At 35.8% G+C, this 22,790-nt stretch overlaps 1 protein-coding gene across 4 annotated transcripts in view; it reads left to right on the plus strand.

Moving 5' to 3' along the window:
• The window catches only part of TUSC3 (tumor suppressor candidate 3), a 119,013-nt gene that overhangs the window by 61,974 nt on the left and 34,249 nt on the right, over positions 1–22,790 (plus strand). For all 4 annotated transcript variants that reach the window (XM_007516273.3, XM_007516274.2, XM_016185236.2 and 1 more), the window contains one exon: positions 653–742. In XM_007516273.3, coding sequence (XP_007516335.2) covers positions 653–742 — 90 coding nt within the window. The remainder of the gene's footprint in view (positions 1–652; positions 743–22,790) is intronic.

Consider the following 22,790-nt stretch of genomic DNA (forward strand, 5'->3'; position numbering starts at 1 on the left):
CATTGTTGTTGGATAGGACAGAGAGAAATCAAGAGAGAAGGGGAAGATAGAGAGGGGGAGAGAAAGATAGACACCTGCAGACCTGCTTCACTGCCTATGAAGCGACTCCCCTGCAGGTGGGGAAATGGGCTCGAACAGGGATCCTTATGCCAGTCCTTGTGCTTTGCGCCGCGCCATGTGCACTTAACCCGCTTTGCTAGACTCCCAATTTGATGTAATTCTGTTTGTCATTGCTTCCCCCTTTACATTTTTTATTATATGTTTTTATTGGAGAGAGACAGCCAGAAAGCAAGAGCGTGAGAGACAGAGAGACACCTGCAACACTGCTTCACCACTCACAAAGCATTCCCCCTGTAGGCCAGGACTGTGCACCCCAGTACCTCCCTTTTTGTTGGAATTTAATACTCAAATGCTTCTCAGAGGTTGATGTCCAGAAGTACATATTGTAATTTACCCTTATAAACTTTTACTGTCTCCGTTTTTATATCTAAATCTTTAATATGTTTTTGTGATTTTTTTTTTCTGTATAGTATTAAGTAATGATCTACTTTCATTTCTTGCACAAGTCTGTCCCTCATGGTTTTTTTTTTTTCAAAAGTACAGCGTTGTGATGTTTTCTGTATGTATTAAAATGCTATGTCTTGTTTTATAGTGCATAGTTTTTGCTATGACTTCCGGCCAGATGTGGAATCATATTCGTGGACCTCCATATGCTCATAAGAACCCACATAATGGCCAAGTGGTAAGTACAAGTTCTAAGCTTTCACATTCTGAACTTTAATCTTCATTTTCTAAGAATGAGATGTTGGAGCTAGGTGGCAGCACAACAACTGTTGAGTACACATGTTACCATGCACAAGGACCCTTATTCAAGCCCCTGGTCCCTGCTTATAGAAGGGTAACTTCACAGTGTCTATTCCTCTCTCCCTCTCGCCCCCCTCCCTTTTACTTATTTATTTATTCATTTATTGATAGGATAGATAGAAATTGAGAGGAGAATGCAGAAAGGGAGAGAGATACTTTCAGACCTGCTTCACCACTAGTGAAGTTTCTCCCCTGCAGATGGGAAATAGTGCCTTGACCCTGAGTCTTTGTGCCTGGTAATGTGTGTGCTTAACCAAGTATGCCACCACTCCACCACTTGACCCTCTCAATCTCCCACTGCCCTTTGCACTATCAAAAAGACAATGGTTGGAGAGTGGTAGACAGATATTATGCTTTAGTATTTAGTATGAAAATATCTCATTCTTAAAATTTAATATTTCCACTGCAATATTATTGCATGTAGGACTCAAGTTCAAGCTCCTGGTCCCCACCTGCAGAGGGAAAGCTTCACAAGTGGTGAAGCAGGGCTGCAAGTGTCTCTATCTCCCCCTCTCCTCATTATTTCTGTCTCTATCCAATAATAAATAAAATATTATTTAAAAAATAAAAAGAAAATAGGATGTTCTGAATTTTTTAAAAATAAGCTTTTCCTCTGTATATCTAGTTTGAAAACATCTTAGCTTGTCATTAAGCACTTTAGTCCATTACATTGATAGTAACGATGTCACTTAAACCTACAAAAATGTGATAACTTTAGGTTGAATTTTATCCCTTTTACACATGGTTAATTTACAGTTTTTTTCTTGTTTTGAATAAAATATTGAAGGAAAAAAATCAAATTTTAGAAATATAGGAGTACTGGCAAAATAGCTCACTTGGATAGTGTACTACTTTGTCATGTAGGCAACTCAGGTTGGATCCGAATCTCGCACTTCATTGAAGGATGCTTCAGTGCTGTGGTCAGTCTCCTTTGCTCTCTCTCTGTCTGCCTCTCAGAAACAAAGAAAAGAGTTACTTACTACAAAGACAAATTTATGAATGTACATTTGGACAAAGATAGGGGACTTAAATTTGTGTGAGATGTTAATTGCTAATCAGTGTAGACATTGCATTTAACCTGCTTCTGTGTCTTTATGGAAAGGGCTAGGAGAACATTGTTCATGAGTTCATGGCTATTTTCTTGATTTGCATTTTAATAAAACATATGCATAATGTCTACATAAGCTGAAATAGGAAATTGTTATATTTTTGTTGTAATGAATTTATTTGCATAATAATGTGTTTTTATATTTCTGGAACAAAATAGATTAGCTTTGTTTTATAAAATGAAATAGTTACGGGTATTGCATTTTTACTTTAAACAATGCTACCACTAGAATGCTGGTTGATTTTTATATAATAAATTATTTAAATTTTCAAGATATAATTTGAAAATTAGCATTGTCCTTCTTTGGAAATATGTTCTTTTTAAAAATTTGTATTTAAAAATGTATTGTTAAAGACAAATTTAACAAAACTGTATTGTTAAAGGCATGGAATAAAATGACAATGGGAGTCTTATGGTGTTTCGAGAGTAGTTTTATTTTTCCTTTCTCTATAATTCTAGTTTCTATGTAGAATTCTGAGCAATGAGTTCATTTTTTCCAACTTTTAATTACATGATTCAATTGGTATTTTCTTGCATAGGTTTAGTGGGACTTGGCATCATATCGTCTTTTTTTTATACCTGTTAAGCAGAAAGCCATATTAATCTAAGGAAAAGGTTCAACAGCTATTTTCATTGAAGGTACTGATATGCACTATTGAATACAAACCAATTAAAAGTAATAATGTATTTTCAGAAACCAGTGCCACTTAATTTATGACTTTAGTGTTAGCAAGTGCAGTTGGAAAGCCAGTTCATTTTCTATAAGTTGTGCTGAGCCAATTACATACTTAGATGAGAAAAAGTCATATGAATCAACAGGTGTCACATTATAAATGTAATCTCATATGCATTATGGGGGTAAATATGAATGGAAAATGCTAAATAGAAATGCATTAAATTTAGGAATATATTACTATTACTAGTTTTATTGCATTTCTAATAGCATATTACAGAGTTGTAGCATATGCACTCAACCAGGTGTGCCACCACCTGGTCCCCATAGAGTTCTAGAAGTAGTACAGACAAGCACCCCAGGGAGAAAAAAATGTTTGGAGAAATTGACCTGACTCCTTTTCAGGAGAGATAATAAAGTGCCACTCAACATATCACAAGAAATTTAACCATATCAATTGCAGAGTAAATGAAAATGTAAACAAAAAATGCTATAATACACTCACACACACACACATATATATATATATAAATATTAGTGTAGTCATTAATATTATGCAGTTTCATTCCCTAAAAAATCGATTAGTGCACCAGTTTAAAAGCAACAGTGTGTATTGAAAGTGATCATGTTCATACTTATGATTCTTGTGGGGTTCTTCTCCCCACCTCCCTACTAGAATACTACTCAACTCTCTGCCTTATGGTGTTGCTAGGGATTGAACTGGAATCTCAGAGCATCAGGCCTGACCTTTTTTTTTTTTTTTACATAACTATTATATTATCATCCCAGCCCCCAAATAAATGTTTCAAAAAATTGTTTAAGACAAGTTACTCATAGAGGAGAGGAAAAAGAACCAGAACATCACTCTGATGTGACTCTACTGGTAGAGAATTTGAGCTAATAACAGATTCCACTCTTGAGCTAGTCATGAAATGTTATAAAGGTTTCTATGTTGAGAAATTTTCAGAAGCATAAGCTTCCTACCTGTTGTCCCCTCTTTCATTCTTGGAAGTGTTGGTCCCTGTAACTAATACTTGGAAAATGTATTAGGGCTTCAATTTTTCCTCATTTGAAAAACTTAAAGGTAAATAAATATTAATGGTTTCTGTCCCAATATGCATTGAACTTTACAGCCTCCTATAAATTGGCTGACCTTCATGAACCAGTGAGGGGTTTCTAAAAGTTAATTATATAATCTGAGATACATATGCTCCCACTTCTCCCAATAAGGGCATTTAGTTTGAGGATACTTGTTTGGTTGTCAATACTGTGGAGTCTTCTACCCACTATGAGCAGCTGCTTGTAGAGGCCAGGGATGCTGCTGACCATTAAATAATGCAGAGAACAACCTCACTCAAAAGAGAGAATCATCTGACCCAAAATCTCAAATGAATAAAAAATGAGAAACTCTAAAATAGAGTTACAAAGAACTTTAGGTATAATTGGGAAACCTGTCCCATTAAACATATACCTACAGGACGAATTTCTTAAACAATAAAATTAAAAGGGAATTTAAAAGGTGAACTAGGGTTTAGGCTGAATGCCATGAGTGATATGTAAATTATTAGATATAATTACTTTCTTTCATATGACTCACCAACAATGCATTTTATATTCTTTTTTAAATTTTATTTATCTATTCCCTTTTGTTGCCCTTGTTGTTTTATTGTTGTAGTTATTATTGTTGTTGTCATTGTTGGATAGGACAGAGAGAAATGGAGAGAGGAGGGGAAGACAGAGAGGAGGAGAGAAAGATAGACACCTGCAGACCTGCTTCACCGCCTGTGAAGCGACTCCCCTGCAGGTGGGGAGCCGGGGTTCAAACCGGGATCCTTATGCCGGTCCTTGTGCTTTGCGCCACCTGCGCTTAACCCGCTGCGCTACAGCCCGACTCCCCGGCATTTTATATTCTTAAAGGTGTTTTTATAAAGTGAACAAAACTCTTTGATACACCAAAGATGCTTTTGTCTTCTTTGTGTGTAGCAAATGAGTTTTTCTCAGAAACTGACTCTCTGATTGTAATTTTAGGGTGAAGTTGCTTGGTCTCTCTTCTTCATGAATCTAATACAGCTTTGTTTGTTTTTAACTTTTACTATTTGAAAGATGTGATGATAGATCTTATAAATACTTTTAAAACATGAAAACATTCCTACTTTAGTTTGTTTTTTTTTAAACCAAGACAATAATTCATGCAAGTTAGTTCATGAAAAGTAAAAGAAATATGGGAAATTGAGTCAAGGGAAGGCTGCCAATAATTTATATTATCTATTCAGCTACTTTTAAGGACTATTGAAGCTTAATGTATTGGCAGATCTCCTAGAGCCATTATAGATCTTGTTCAGTTTTCCTGCCCAGGTAATAAGGGGAGCAAAGATAATAGCTCTCTTCAGTCATTTATTGACTAAAATATTTTCTCTGGGTAAGACATTACTTCCATCACATTGGTGGACTTTAACTGTCAAAGAAATCCAACCAGAAAAATTCAAGTACTGGTGGTAGAAGTTAGAGAACAGTGCACTAGAGTTGTAAGGGCAACGGAATTTAGTGTACTTGTAGACAATGTATATTTCTTTTTTTTTTTTTCCTAGAGTATGTTGTCCATCCTCCCTTTGGAGGATGGGGAACATTCTCTACTTTTTTTTTATTGATCCACATTGAGTGCAAGGTCCTATGGGGGCCCACAAAGGGGTCTATTTTGTTGTTCCTGATAGAGATGACCGGTAACAATGGAGAGAAGGATTTATTCGAGTTCTAGGCCCATCTTGTCTATTTGAGAATTTTAGGACTCTCCGAATAGGACCCCAGATGATGGGGTGGCCAACAAAAGGCATTTCATATATATATATATATATTTATTCCCTCTTGTTGCCCTTTTTATTGTTGTTGTAGTTATTATTGTTGTTGTTATTGCTGTCATCTTTGTTAGATAGGACAGAGAGAAATGGAGAGAGGAGAGGAAGGCAGAGAGGAGGAGAGAAAGGCAGACACCTGCAGACCTGCTTGACCGCCTGTGAAGCGACTCTCCTGCAGGTGGGGAGCCTGGGGCTCTAACAGGGATCCTTATGCCATTCCTTGTGCTTAGCGCCACATGCGCTTAACCTGCTATGCTACTGTCCGACTCCCACAGTGTATACTTCTATTTCCAACAATATAGCTAGTTTTATTCTTTAGTGAATCCCAAAGCAGATGAAAAAAGTCATGCCCTGAAAAAATAGCAAGAAATCTTAAAGTGCCTTATCAATTGTAGATAATATGACTGTGTGTACATGTATTATAAACAATCTTGCAAAACAAACTTAAAAATGTATACCTCTGTAAGAATAGTATCTATATCCATAAGAAGTTATTTATTTTTACTACAAATTTTATTGTTTTACAGAGATAAGAAATAATGTGTCGGGAGTCGGGCGGTGGCGCAGTGGGTTAAGCGCACGTGGTGCAAAGCGCAGGGACCTGCGTAAAGATCCCGGTTCGAGCCCCGGCTCCCACCTGCAGGGGAGTCGCTTCACGGGCAGTGAAGCAGGGTTATCTTTCTCTCCCCTCTCTCTCTGTCTTCCCCTCCTCTCTCCATTTCTCTCTGTCTTATCCAAAAATAAAGCAACGTCAACAATGGCAATAATAACCGTAACGAGGCTGCAACAACTAGGGCAACAAAAAGGGGGAAAAAAAGGCCTCCAGGAGTGGTGGATTCATGGTGCAGGCACCGAGCCCAGCAATAACCCTGGAGGGAAAAAATAAATAAATAAATAATGTGTCCTCTTCTAGAAAGGTTGTTTATAGGGAGTCGGGCGGTAGCAAAGCGTGTTAAGTGCATGGCACCAAGCACAGGGACCAGCAGAAGGATCCCGGTTCAAGCCTCTGGCTCCCCACCTGCAGAGGAATCACTTCACAGGCAGTGAAGCAGGTCTGCTTGTATCTGTCTTTCTCTCCCCATCTTGGTCTTCTCCTCCTCTCTCCATTTCTCTCTGTCCTATCTAACAACGACGACATCAGTCACAACAACAATAACTACAACAACGATAAAAAACAACAAGGACAACAAAAGGGAAAATAAGAAAAAGCAAGGTTGTTTATAGGTCTGTTAATGGGACCTATGTTTTAAATTGTATCTTTGTGGTGGTTGAGGCCCAGGTACCCTATGATGGAAGAGGAATACAGTTTAGTGGTGGATCAAGTGTACTGACACCTATCTTGGAAAGATGTGGAAGTATACCTTTGACAATAACCATCCTATACATCAAAATTTACTCAATAAAGTTAAGGAAAAGAAGAGAAAGTATTTGGAGGCAACTAAGAAGGTGCCTGCTTTGTTATACCTGTGATCCAGATTCAAGCCTGGCACCTCACCAAATTGGGAGCTTTGGTGCTGTGATGACTCTCTATCTCCCCCCCCCCAATGTCTGACAAAGCTAATGCATACAGTGAAACCCTAGTAACAACTATAACTACCCAAGTATTGGTACTGTTGCTGAGAGTTCATATTTTCATATATTAACTATAGAAAAGGCCACATCTCTTCCTTTACTCCACCTATTTGATTTGTCATCCCTGGGCTTCACTGCTCCATGCTGAAATTTTCAATTAGAAAGATACCACAGCACTGGAGCTTCTGTCAGCATGGTGGGAGTGAGCTTGAATCTGGGTCACTTACATGACAGTGCAGGCACACTATCGAGGCTGGCTATTTTGTAGACCCTTTCCCAGCTGGTTTTGGCCCTCATTGTCACAGTAACTAAATGTACTCAGCATCCTAAACCTAGTGAGCCAGGATTATCAGCTTCTGGTCCTAACCAGAATTGCATGCAAATACCTGCATTCACTGGCCATCCCAGGACCTACTTCTTTCATTTTTCTATACTTTAGAGTTAGAAAAAGGGAGGAGAGACACCACAGTATACTCCTCCACCAGTGGAGCTCATGTGCAATGTTGGGGCTTGAACCAGGGCTTCTAGCATGGAAGACTCACATACTACAAATTGAACTCTCTGCTAGCTCTCTATTTCCTTTTAACTGTTGTTAATAATCACCTGCCAATTAAAAAGGAAGACCATGTGATCTGTAACTTATCTCCTACAAAACACTTCATAATAGATATTAAGGAGAAAATACTTAGTGGATAAATAAAAATCTCTTTGCAGATAGAACCTCAAGTCAATTTTCAGTCATTTAAAAATAGAAAAAAAAGAAAATTCTCACTCCTAGGGTTTGTTTGTACTTTGTAACAAAAATCTTGAAGCACATGCGCAGAGGGATTATAGAAGTACAAAATAGAATGTATTTTACTATGTCAAAAATATATAATGTTAAATGTTCTGAGAATCTAGAACAAATGTTAATTAAGAAGAGAAGAAAAAAAGAATTTTTCCACAGAGAAAGGGATAGATAACTTGCTGATTTGTTCATACTGCTTAATTTTTTCTAGTTTTAGAGAATTAAAAACCAAGGAATAATTATTCTCATCCTACTAACAAACAGTACTGTTATGATAAGCATGTATAGTCTAGCTTAAAAATATTTGTGAGTGGGCTGGGGAAACAGCATAATGGTTATGCAAGTGTAAGACATTCATGCCTGAGGCTCTTAGGTTCCAGGTTCAATACCCAGCATCACCACTAGCCAGAGCTGATAAGTACTCTCATCCTTCTATCTGAATCACTCCTTAAAAAACATAAATAAATTGATTAAAATATTTTAAAATTTTCAGGTGTCATATTTGATTCTCTATTATGTTAATCAATAATTTAAATTCAGTTATTTTCAAAAACTTGGATAAAATTCCAATTCAAAAATTATTACTCCAGTACTCATACTATATGTGTGTAAATAAATAAATAAAAAGGATATAGAATAATCTTAACCAATATACTTTTGGAAGTATCAAAACCAATAAATACTTAGGATAAATTTAACCAAGATGTTGAAATATTTGTACAATGAAAACTAGAAGATCTTAAAGAAACGGACAAGTCACCCATGTTGATAGGCTTACAGTATACTATTGTTAAAGTGTCTGCACATCAGAAACCAGCTGTAGAACTTATACAGTTTACAATAAAATTCTAATGACATTTTTCAAAGAAAAAAATTCCAAAGTCTGTATGGGACCATAAATTACCTTGATCCAGGTAGTCATGATTTCAAAAGAACAAATAAGGTGACATTATATTTCCAGATTCAAACTATACTACAAAAATATAGTAATTATAACAGTATAATAATATAAAATAGACCAGAAGAACAGAATCAAGAGCCCAGAAATAAAATCACATGCATAGGCAACTAATATTTTACAATAATGAAAGGATATTCTTTTTATTAAACTGTGCTAGGAAAGCATGATGAGCACAAAAGAATGAAACCTAACTCCTTTATGCCACTTGTACAATTAATTCAAAATGAATTAAAGAAAATAAACTAATGTTTAAACCTATAAATATCCTACATGAAAGCACAGGGCAAATTCTCTGACATTGATCTTAGCACTATTTTTGTATCTGACACAGAATAAGCATCATAAGTAGAAATAAATGTTGAGGAACTATACTGAGCCCAAAACTTCTGTTTAAGAAAAAAACAAAAACGGAGTTAAGTGCAGCGAGTTAAGCGCAGGTGGCTTGAAGCACAAGGACAGGCATAAGGATCCCGGTTCAAGCCCCCGGCTCCCCATCTGCAGGGGAATCACTTCACAGGCAATGAAGCAGGTCTCCAGGTGTCTTTCTCTACCCTCTCTGTCTTCCCCTCCTCTCTCCATTTATCTCTCTCCTATCTAACAACCACGACATCAACAACAACAACAACAATAATAACTGCAGTAATAAAACAAGGGCAAAAAAGTGAATAAATAAATATTTGGAAAAAAAAAACAAGATAAAAAGGCAGTATATCAGATGAGACAAAAATATTTAAAAATTATCTTTTTGATAAGGGTTTTATTTACAAAATACATAAAGCACTCAACTCAAGAACCCAACAAATGTACAAGTGATCCAAGTAAAGTCAGCAAAATAGCCTGGGAGGTGCTATAGTAATGTGTTTGACTCTCAAACATGAGGTCCTGAGCTCAATCCCTGGCATCACATGCTCCAGAGTGATACTCTCCTGTATCCTCTCTCCCTCCCAGTATTTTTTAAATTAATAGAGAAACTGAATAGGCCTGTTTTTTAAAGATACCCATGTTACCATATGAAATGATATTCAATATCACTTATTATTAGTTAAATGCAAAGTTTTAAATATCTTGCTAGCTCATTTTAATAAGTCTGGAAACAAAGGGTAATCTAATATTGCCAATCACTTATACACTTGAATACAATTCATTATTAGTTGTAGCAATTGAATAGCTTTTACAGGTTTCTTGGAGGGGAAATATATAGTGATAATGGTTAAATTTAGGTGATGGCTTTCAAATACCAGTCAAATCCAAATAATCTCAGAACCCAGAAAAACAATAGTACCAGCTCAGATTGAAGTTCATCATGCTTTGCCACCAAGAATATTTGAAATTGTTCATTGTAATTAATTTAAATGTATAGTTTGTGCCTTTTACTCTTGTGTTACTCTAACGAGTAACATTTTGTATTTAATTCTTGCATTCAAAAAGTTCATTGTTTAGTGAAGGCATAGTTAAGTATGCAATTAATTACTTAGACAATGTGATAAAAACTATAATCACGACTAAAGCAAAGTACTATGTGAACAAAGAGTAAATAGGAGGGAAAGTTCATCTTAGTATTATAGGAAAAAAAGTAGCAGTTAAAAGACAAATGGAACACATATTCAAGATACACAGGGCAGATTGAACATAGGTCATATGTTTTTTTCAGAGAACAAAGTAATTTGATGTGATTAGTGCCAGTGAATACTGAAAATGAGGTTATAAGTTATCTTGGTGCTGGATTATAAGGGATCTTAAAATTCTTGTGGTTATTTGCTTTTAATCATTAGAGCAGTAGGAAATCTTAAGATGATTTTGAGTGATGAGAGAACATTTACTTTTATTTTTTTATTAATTTTACTACTGAGCTGTTCCTGTACTGGTTATTTTACTAGAAAAAAATCCGATTGAAGTTTTATTTTATTTTATTTTATTGTCTATGTCATTGGTGTTTCTAACGTGTTGACTTTTTCAGTACCATTCAGTCCATAATATTTGAAACATAAAGATGCTGCAGAGAATTCATTGTTGTATTGTTCCTTAGTTTCTAATGTCCCCACTCTGTGTGTTTACCTCTTTAGAACTTTCAGAGCTATATGTTTGTTTTATATACAACATCTAGGGGTTTGGGCAGTATATAACAGAAGAAACAGGAAGAAAAATACCCATCCCATCTTGTCTGGAACAGTTGTTTTTGGTTCTAGTATTTTCTTTAGTGGCATCAAGGCCTTGTGCATGCACAATTCTATCACTCTTGAAGGGATTTTTTTTCTGTATATTTATTGTTTGTTTCAGATAGATACAGCAAGTGATGGAGAGACACCACAGTACTGCTTCATCATCCATTCCCCTTGTTTTGGGATGCTCCTGTGTTGTTATATCAGGGCCCAAATTCTAAGCTTAATCACTCTGTAATTTGCACTCTACTGTGTGAGGTATCTCCTAATACCTGGGAAAGAGAAATACTTTTTTAAGTATTTATTTATAAATGGAAATACTGACAAGACCATAGAATAAGAGGAGTACATTTCCACACATTTCCCACCCCCAGAACTCCGTATCCCATCCCCTCCCTTGATAGCTTCCCTATTCTTTATCCCTCTGGGAGTATTGACACAGGGTTATTATGGGTTGCAGACGGTGGAAGGTCTGGCTTCTGTGATTGCTTCCATGCTGAACATGGGCATTGATAGTCGATCCATACTACCAACCTCTCTCTCAGGAAATAGAAATCTTAAATGGACTTAAAATGTTGGTGAAGAAGCTAGGGAGACAGCATAATGATTATGCAAAAGACCTCCATGCCAGAGTCTCTGAGATCCCAGGTTCAATCACCAGTACCACTGTAAGTCAGAGCTGAAAAGTGCTCTGATTCTCTCTCTTCCTCTCTCATAAAATAAAATCAATAAAATACTTTTGAAAAAAGTTGGCAAGAGTGTTTTACAGACATTTATCATAGTGAGATAAATTATATCTATGTGTCAACAACTGTATCATAAGCCACTTAACCCTCAATAAAATGATTTAAAAAATGTTTATGGAAGCAAAATCTTAAAGATTTTGCTTCCATACAAAGATCTTAAATGCACTTTGAAAAACTCTAGTAAATATATGTCTCTGTAGAAAGGGAGCATTATATACCATCATGCTTCTTTATTGAGCCAAAAACTATTCCTTTGCAATACCTAATATTCTCTCCTCCTCAACCCCTGGAATCTCATACAATAAATGTCTTCTGAATTCCACATGTTAACAAACAAATATTTGAGGTTTGCTATCATCCTGGACTGTTTTCTAAGGAATCCATATTTCAGTTCCTTTCTACTATTGTCAGACTTATAAGTCCTCACTATACTTGTTAATTACTGTTGTCTATTTTGTTCTCTGCTTTGCCAGTGCCACTCTTGATAATTACGTTTAAGTTTGAATACTAGTCTCCAAATGTGTTCTTAGCAGAGAGCAGTAGAAATTTGACCTTTATTTCTATATACTAGGCTTACATTACTTCAAAAACAATAACAGGGCTGGGGAAAGACAGCACAATGATTGAACTTGAAGAGGTCCCAAATTCAGTCTCCAGTACCGTACCATTATAACCAAAGCTGTTCCCTGTGCTGGAAAAACAGGAAAGATTACAATTCCCCATGTTAGATATTTAAGCTCTAATTCATAATTCAACTAGACATAGTTGAAAATGATAAGCGATAGAATTCCAAAGTTCACTGCTATGCACTTGGAAGTATTATTTTCCATGTTTTCTGCTTTAGAAATAAACTTCCAGGTCAGAGAAATACCATAGCATTTTACAAAATAGATTCTCATGCCTGAGGTGCCAGAGGAACCAGATTCTATCCTAGTCACCATCACAAACTAAAGCTGTAACATGATTTTGTCAAAATTATTTATTTATTTATTTATTTGATGGTTTACCCCTCTCCTTTATTCTTTATTTGGCAGGACACAGAGAAATTGAGAGGGGAGTAGGAGACAGAGTGAAAGCAGTACGTGCAGCATGGCTTCACTAGTTGTGAAGCTTCCCCGCCCTGTACGTGGGGACCAGGGGCTTGAACCGGGGGGTCTTTGTACATGGTAATATACACTTGATCAGCTGTACCACTGTCTGACCCTAAAAGAACTTTTTGAAAATGCAAGGATTAACATAAAATTAACATCCACTTTTTGTTTTCTGTCTATAAATTACCTAAAAGTGACTTGTAAGAAAGTATCTATAATGACTTTTAGGAGAAATTCATATATTCAGCTTTGAAAGAAAAAAACTAGTTTATTTCTAGTTTATTATCCCACTTTCAAAAAGTTAGTGATTAAAGAAAGAAAAAAGAGGAAGAGAGATTAGAAAATATTGCCGACAGTATCCCCAGTGAGTAGTTGTCTTTAGGATTTCTCATTTACTTGCATACATCCTTTGGTAATTAACTCTTAAAAAGGGAGAGATCTAACACAACTGACTCTACTTGTTCTGCATTGCAGTTTCTTGCTTAATTTAGGCATAATACAAAAGAGAACTGATGAAGTTCTCCTGTGTTGAGACCTGAAATGATGGAAAATTTCATTTTAGATACAAGTCTTGCTATCATTAGGAACAATTGTCTTTCTCTGCTCTTTCAGAATTCAGACTTTGAAAGAAATAGCAAGAGGCAGTGCTATAGTTGCCATATATGTTAAAGAAATATGTGACTCAAGCTTTTCTACACAGTATATTATGGAAGTTAGATAAATAGTCATTTTCTTTATTTTAGCATTCATCTATTGATTAATAAAAGAAAGAGAACTGAGGTATCACTCTGGCATTTGCCACATGCCATGATCAATCTTGGAACCTCTTGCTTGTGAGATCAAATTTTATCTATTGACTCAGTTTCCAGCCTGCCTATTATTTTTTTTTTAATTTTTATTTTACCTAAGCACTGATCAGCTCTGGTATTCTGGGGTACTGGGGATTGAACCTGGTACCTTAGAGCTTCAGGCATGAAGGTTTTTTATATTACCTCTGATAGCTGCCGACCCATAGACAATAATGTTGCAAGAGTCCTAAACTGTTCTTTTTCTGAACTGTTTTAGAATGAGATGAGTTAGTTCTTCAAATACCTAAAAGAAGAACAGCAAATTTGTAGACATTTTTTAGTAACAGCATGGAGGTAAGTGTAGTTATAGGAATGAGAGTAAATAGTGAGTGAGTGGTGAAGTTAGACAGGATTCCAAAGGTATGGACAAGGGCAGCAGTTGGCAGGCATATCTTGCAGGGCCATATAAGTAAGCTGTGTATGATAAGGATTTGGGGTTTGCCTAAAGATCAAAGTCTTCAGAATATATTAAATATATTAAAGCAGAGAAGTATGATGGTCTGCCAGTATTGTTCTTTCTTAGACTTGTATTTATTATTGAGGAAATGATTTTTAGGACTATTGTATTTTCAGGGCTTCAGGTAGACACTTCCCCCAAAGTATGTTAGCACACTTCTTCCACCAAGTGTCATCTCTCTCCACCACAAAGCATTGAGGTCCCTACCACCACATAATCTGTATCTCTCATACCACTTATTCAGTATTTATTGAGTACTAGCATCAATGAACATTATACTACATTTTTAATCTAGAATATTATAATGGGAAGGGTCCTTAACTTTAGATTTTAGTTAAAGTAGCTAGAGGTCAAAAGATTAAATGCATTGCTCAAAGATGTACAGCAAGTTTATGACTTTATTAGTGTGTTATTTATATTTGTATTTCCATGACCCATCTGTCTTCAAAAATCATTTAAATACCCTGAATGCATAATTTTTGTCTCACACCTTCTTCAACACCTAATTATATACTGTTCACCCAAGTAATTATTATATAGTGTTCACCCAAGTAATTATCCAAAAGGACAGACACTTTGGTGATGAAAAACTAATTGCTAGACTGCTGTCTTATTAGCCTTTTATACAAGTAGGGTTTACATTACCATTATAGCAAATTAATGCAGAATATATTTCTCTTATGAAATAGCTGTTAGAAATCAGGATTAGTATATATTTTTAAATTTATTTATTTTCCCTTTTGTTGCCCTTGTTGTCTTTTTATTGTTGTTGTAGTTATTGTTGTTATTAGTGATGCCGTCGTTGGATAGGACAGAGAGAAATGGAGAGAGGAGAGGAAGACAGAGAGGGGGAGAGAAAGATAGACATCTGCAGACCTGTTTCACTGCCTGTGAAGTGACTCCCCTGCAGGTGAGGAGCCGGGGGCTCGAATTGGGATCCTTCTGCCTATCCTTCCGCTTTGCTCCACGTGCACTTAACCCACTGCTTTACCAACTGACTAGTATTTATTTTGAAGGTTACAAAATAACGTTATATGTGTTACTTAACATAAACTTCAAAAAGAATCTTTATATATTCAATATTTTGGTGATAGAGTTACCAAACTGCCTATAAAGTAACTATTGCTAAAGCACTGATAGCTTGCTGTGATAACTTTCTCTGAAGATTGCACTCAACTATCTTGAATATGCCTGTATGTAATAGAAAAGAAAAAGTATATTTACAGTTTTTATCTCTACCGTGTAACACTGCTTCACTCCAGTAATGATGGCATGTAGGTTATACTGAGTGCATCTTATTTCTTAAGTACTATAAAAATAACTTATTTTTCTGCAGTCCAACTTCCTTTGTGTTCTATTATTTATAACCAGATAAAGCCTTTATTTCTTGTAAAGCTTGAATCTAACATGATCTCAAAGAAATCAGATTTAACTCATCTGTTTTCTGTTTCTTGTCTTCTTACATGTTACAGATTTGAATTTGGAAGCCAGTTAAATATATTTGAAGATAACTATGTTGAGAGAGAGAAAGAGAGAGAGAGAGAGAGAGAGGGAGAGCATGTGTGTGTTGCTGTTTTTATGCAGGACTGGGGCTTTACACATGCATAATATCTTTACTCAGCAACCTTCTTGGGGTCAATTTTTTCATTTTAGTTTTTATAGAGAGAGAAACAAAGGAGAAAGAGACATGTATAAGAAGAAAAAAAAAAAAAAACCAGCACAGCACTTTTCTACCAGCCATACAGTTCCCATGTGATGCCAAGGCTCAAACCAGGGTATTGGGCATGATAAGGCATCTGACCTACTTGGTGAATTATCTCCCAACCTCATGATGATCATGTTTTATTTATTTTATTTATTTATTTATTTTTAAAATATTTACTTGTTCCCTTTTGTTACCCTTGTTGTTTTATTGTTGTAGTTATTATTGTTACTGATGTCCTTGTTGGATAGAACAGAGAGAAATCGAGAAAGAAGGGGAAGACAGAGAGAGGGAGAGAAAGATAGACACCTGCAGACCTGTTTCACCACTTATGAACTAACCCCCCTGCCTGGAGGCTCAAACGGGATCCCTGCGCAGGTCCTTGAGTTTTGTGCCACCTGCGCTTATCCCGCTGCGCTACCACTTAACTCCCAAAGATGATCATGTTTTACATGATTGAATCTCTCCCCATTTTCAATAATGAGTTTGATGGAAATAATTATTTTTTGTACCTAATTGAAGTAGATTTTAATCTAGAGAATATAGCATTCCTTATTTAGCATATACTTGCATAATGCTCCACTGAATTTTTAGTATTTAATAAACGACTATGAAGATTTGTGTTTGAGGGGCCAGGTGGTGGTGCACCTGGTTAAGGACACATATTGCAGGGCATAAGGCCCTAGTTTCAAGCTCCTGTTCCCTACTCACAGCAGGAAAACTTCACAAGTGGTGAAGCAGAGCTTCAGGTGTGTGTCTCTCTCCCTCTCAATTTCTCTCTGTCTCTATCCAATAATAAATCAATAAAATATTTTAAAGAATAGAAATGTTTTAAAAGATATGTGTTTGATGTATATATCTGAAGTTTATTTTCAGTTTAGACCCTTCTACTGTTCATTGTGTTTGCTGTTAGTTGATCAGTTAAGAAAACAGGGATTTTTCTCATGAATAGCTTTTTTTTTTTAAAGGCACTTTCCCCCAAGAAATGCAACAGATTTCTTATGTAATTTAACAGAGACATTTGATAAGTTCCTAAAGTACTGGATCCAAAGTAAGCTAAGAGTTATCCTTCCCCAAAGATAGCCAACCCAGTTGAGTGTACACTCTTATTAAGTGCAAGGGCCTGGGTTAAACTCTGTAGCCACCATATGGGAACACCTGCATGGGGGAAGTGTGGAGAGCAGTGCCAGAATGCCTTTCCTTCTCTCAGTCTCTCCCCCTTCCTCTGTGTTTCTGACCCACTGTCTAAAATAAAGATATTATCTGCCAGAAATGATGGAATTATGCAGGTACACAACCCCAGAAATAATTTGAGCAACAAAAATATGTAAATTTTTTAAAAGTACAGCATATATACCATGAATCTAGACTTAAAAAAAAACTCAGTCTACCAGTTATACCACAGTCCACCAGTTATAAATTTGCAATTGTCTCTGCATAAAAGCACATAGGTAGCAAGATACACTCTTAATAGTCTTTCCAGGATCAGATCACTTAACAACTACCATCAGTCTGCTTTAACAACAAATAGCTTTCTGGATTTCTGTAATTCCTTATTCTGGCGTCTCTCTTCTTTCCTTGTTCTGTTATAGTTCTTTCTCAGCACAGCTCATGTTGCTCTTCTGCCTGAAATCTTCCCATGTGACTCAGAATAAAACTACAAACATATTCACCTTCTGCACTTTGAACATGGTTCTGCCTAAAGACATCTGTGCTGATCATTGTTGCCCCTCCTTTCTATGTGCTTCCCCCAAAATCAGAACTCCCAAACACAAAATTACACCTGTTTTTTCAGACCTAGAAGCCTTATCAGACCTGAAATATTTGTTCAGTTCAGTTTTATCTCAACTGCCTAGAAATGTACCTGAAACATGTTACATACTCAGTAAATATTTATATAAGCTTAACAACACTACTAGCTAACATTCACTGAAGGTTTGTTTTATGTATTTCTTTTTTTTCACTGCTCTCTGTATGTCCAAGTTCTCTGGATATGTTCCACCTGCTGCGTGTACAACTTACCTCACTCACCTTCACCCATTCCCTCAACCTTAAAAAATAATTAAGTGATTATAATGACCTTGTTTTACAAATTGGGGAAGTGGACCAAAGGTTGATTAAGTAAGCCCAATCTCAAACAGCTGGGATTCAGTTTAGTAACTTGACTTTCAAGGAGAGCTCCTGACCACTTGAAGTACTTACACTGAAGACAAATGTTGAGTTTTGTGTTGTGAAGTTTTATCGTAGAAACAGATGTTGTTTGTCAGACTCTTACATACAGTTTGTTTTATACCTGAATTCATATTGATAATATTCTAATTAAAGTTGAATGTTGTCATCAGATAGGTTAAAGCTATTTAAACTTAAATATATAGACAGAATCCTTACTGTCCCATTTGGCAGATTAGCAGGTTCCGTCAGTAGCCTTCATTTGTTAAACCCATTCTCAAGGCCTGCTGAGCCTTAGGACTGTCGAGTGTGTTATATGGGTCTAGTATCTGAGTCCTTATCAATGTCATTTTCATTTCTTAGACAGGCTTCATTTATCATGCCTTTGTGCTATATTTCACATCAGATGTCACTATAGAGCCTCTGGTGTCAAAGATTTAAAGGCAGTGATTTCCCAGACAAGCTCATCATAATGCAGTGGCCCAAGACATAGGAAGAGAATGAATAACACTGAACTCTTAAATCAACTGAACTTAGGTGAATTTTAGAGAAAGTGTATTTTTTAAGACAATATAAAAAAAAAAAGTTTCATGAATGTAAAATGGCAGTATCTAAAGAGCTGTTTTAGGAAAGTGTGTATATCATCCAGTAGCATAGTGAATGGAACTCCAATTCAGCAATATTTTGCTCATACTAAAATCAATGAGGCAGTTACTTGAATACATAGAAAGTACAAATAATGCTCACAGGGTGATTTAAGAGAATTACTAAGAGTTTTGTTATTAAGGAATAATTGTCTGGCCAATACACTTCTTAATCCATGCAAATGTACACACACATAGTTATCAAAGTATGGTCATGTGGGTACTGAGGGCCCAGTTAGAGATAACAGGTTTCATAGATATCAACAAAAAATAAAGAGGATACAATACTAAGTCTTCAAAAGACCATGATTTTTAATTAATTATTCTTACATGTATTTATAGACGTTACCTGATAATATTTTTGTCACCTTATAGCCCCATAGATAACAATAATATCAGTACAAAATAAACTACAGAAAGGGAGAAGTTAAATGACTTTTTTTTAAGGAAAACCATCTGATTTATAGACAAAGTGAGAATAAGGTACAGAGGGATTATACCTAATGCATTTCTTAGACCAATGAAAGTTTCAAAATACCTAATGAGGGGGCTGGGTGCTGGTGAGCCACTCAGTTGAGCACACACATTACCATGTGCAAGGACCTGCGATCAAACTCCCACTCCCCACCTGCAAGGGGCACACTACAGAAGCCATGAAGCAGACCTGCAAGTATCTATTTGTTCTTTCCCTTTTTCCCCCTTTCCTCTCAGTTTTTCTCTATCCTATCAAACAAAGTAACAGGAAAAAATGACTGTTAGGAGTGGGGAGGTCATAGTGCTGGTACTGAACACCAGCAACAATCGAAGTGGCAATTAAAACAAACAAACTATATATATATATATACACACACACACACATATATAGTGTATTGCATTGTATTTTTTAATTCAAGATGACAAATGTTAAGCTCCACTGATTGCTTTTTCATTACATTTTGAATTACATTAATTATAATTGCATAAGAATACTGATCTGCTTTGATATTACTTTTTCCCAAGGATTAAAAGAGGAGGAAAGACCCTACATATTTTGATGGTATTTTTCATACATATCTAATGTGACATAGAAACTGAAACTTTTTATATGTAGATTCACATATATAATAGATCTCACATTAAAACTTGTTTTATTAGACTAAAATTCAAAAGCTAATGTCAGGTAACTTTGTTTTGAACTGTTTATTTAACAACAAAAGAGTTCTTTGAGGAAAATAAAATCTGAAAATCAAGTTTCCTTACTGAATAAAGTGTAATCTATAATAAGTCTAGACAAGTATTTTGTTATCATCACATTTTGATTGCTGAAATTACATAGACGGTGCGTCATAGGACCTTTCAAATTTTTGCTGTGGATTTGGAAAAAATATATGTCCAATAGTTGTCTCATTAGTGCCTCTCTTAGGAGTTGTTTTGTTTTGTATCCTAGAAGTTTTCTTGTACTAATTGCCTGCCCTTGCTTGGAATGAATTATTTTAAAGTATTTCAGTATGTTATGCTTAAAATTTTCATATTATTGACTGCAAGTTTTTTTTCCCTTCTATTTTGTCCCTGCCCTCCCTCCTCCCTTTTTTCCCTCATGCTTAGATTACCAGTGTTATTGACACTATAATTCAAGTAAACCTCATAATGAAAGGTATTTCTCCACTTTTATATCAAGACTGACAACTTCTTGTAGTGACTAAAACCAAACTGTTTCATTCCTAGCCTGGAATCATAGTTACTAAGAAAAAACAAAAAAAACCCCAAAAGCTCCATACTCTGACCCAACATGTGATTCTTCCATTGCCAGTAGGTTTAATTTCTGCCTCTTTGTAACTTTTACCATTATCTCTTGTAATAGTCTAGAGAACCTTTCAGAACACTATACAGGATGATTGAAATGTGATGTTTTAGACATGTGCTATAAAGCTGCCTGTTGCTCTCTTGCCTGATAAGCATCATAGTTTCTTACCACATGGGCCCAATTTACAGCCAAAACTCTTTATTAATAGACTGCTTCTCAGAGCTCGAAACTACTTACTATTTTGAAATAGCACTTATTATCTAGACCAAACACCTAATTTTAGTGAGTTGTTTTCTCTAAATAAGTAGAAATCTGAAAAAGAAAAAAAAAAGTAGAAATTTTTTTATTAAATATAAATGCTTTTAGGAATAGGAATAGATGTAAATAGGCTGGGGGTATGGATTAGCTGCCCAATGCCCATATCCAATAGAGAAACAGTTACAGAAGCCAGACCTCCTACATTCTGCACCCCAGAAAGAATGTTGGTCCATATTCCAATAGGGGGATAAATATTAGGGGAAGATGACTAGAGGGCTCTGAAACCCAAGACCATCAGGACCCAGAGAGAGAAGAGGAAAAAAAAGAAAGACATGTGGAAGTATTAGTGGGTATAGCTGTGACTTAAAATGGAAAAAAAAAAAAAAAAAGCAGGACTATAGAAAAAATGGGAGTGTTGGGAGCCAGGCAGTAGCACAGCGGACAGCGGATTAAGCGCAAGGACTGGCATAAGGATATCAGTTCGAGGCCCCAGCTCACCACCAGCAGGTGAACAGTGGTGAAGCAAGTCTCCAGGTGTCTATCTTTCACCTCTTCTCTGTCTTCCCCTCCTCTCCCAGTTTCTCTCTGTCCTAGACAACAGCAATGACATCAATAACAACAACAACAATAAACAACAATGTCAACAAAAGGGAAAAAGCCTCCAGAAGAAGTAGATTCGTAGTGTAGGCACCTAGCCCCAGCAATAACCCTGGCAGTAAAAAAAAGAAAGAAAGAAAGAAAGAAAGAAAGAAAGAAAGAAAGAAAGAAAGAAAGAAAGAAAGAAAGAAAGAAAGAAAGAAATTGGGGGGGGGGAGAGGGAGATAGGGAGTGTGTGTGTAAATACAACCTTGGAAGAATCACTGTAGTTTCAGAGGAGAGAATGGGGACACAGAAGTCCGATAGTAAGAACAGTGTGGAATTGTATTCTTGTTGTGTTAGAATTTTGTAAATCACTAACAAAAATTATATATATATGAGTTTCTTACTAGTAACATATGCCATTTCTCCCTTCTGCTGTAGTATTATTACATATCCCCTGCTTCCAGTATAACTTACAAAATGTAAAAATGTAGGAATGGCTTTGGCTCATTAGGAATGCAAATTCCTCACCCTGCTGCAGGTGAATCTACTGTATTTTAATCCCTGTATGTGAATTTAAGACTTTTAAAAATCAAATCCCCCAGGTGGATATCACTCAGGTAAAAACAGCACCAGGCCTAAAAAAAACAGTAAGTAATCACTCTTTTCTAAATATCAGTATTTCCAGAAAGAAATTGAGAAGGGAAAAATAAAGGTTATTTCATTTTAACTTTATGAGTACCTTACAATTAAAGAGACTATGTGATAAAGTATGATTACTGCATTTCTAACTTACTATGTTGAAATGTCACCTTATTGAAATTACATTATAAAAATTATTGACTATACACATAAAAAGTTCTCTTATCTTATATAAGCTTTGATCAGTAAAACTATGGCTTTGGTGAATTCTAAAAAACAGTCAAGATTTACTTTGTGTTTCAGTAATATGTTGGATTTCATTTGTATACCAATACATTACTGTTTTTTAGGCCTGGTGCTGTTTTACCTGACTTATCTAATTCACTGCTCTCTCTCTTTTTATTGTAAAGTTAAACAGTTTGAGGTTTTAAAATAATTTAGTTGGGGGGGGGCAGTTGGTGGCACACCTGGTTGAGCGCATATGTTACAATGAGCAAGGACCTGAGTTCCAGCTCCCAGTCCAACCCCACCTGCAGGGGGGAAGCTTCACAATTGGTTAAGTAGTGCTGCAGATGTCTTTGTCTCTCTTTCTATCATCTCTTTCCCTCTCAATTTCTGGCTGTGTCTATCCAATAAATAAAGATACTTAAAAAATAAAATAATTGACTTTGACCCAGCTTCAAAAGGTGATATTCCCAATAACCAAAGCTGAACAGTGATCTGGTGAAAAATAAAATAGGAATGGGGGAGGGAAAGAGAGAGAAGAAAAAAAAAGGAAGAAAGGAAAGAAAATAAATCAGCAGGTCATAAATTGAGCTTTTATTTGAACTTTCAGGTTTAGTCAATTGTTGTCTTTCTTTGTGCTAGTTTCCTACTCTTACTGAATTTTGTATAA

This window comes from Erinaceus europaeus, chromosome 2, assembly GCF_950295315.1.
Source record: "Erinaceus europaeus chromosome 2, mEriEur2.1, whole genome shotgun sequence".
Lineage (NCBI taxonomy): Eukaryota > Metazoa > Chordata > Mammalia > Eulipotyphla > Erinaceidae > Erinaceus > Erinaceus europaeus.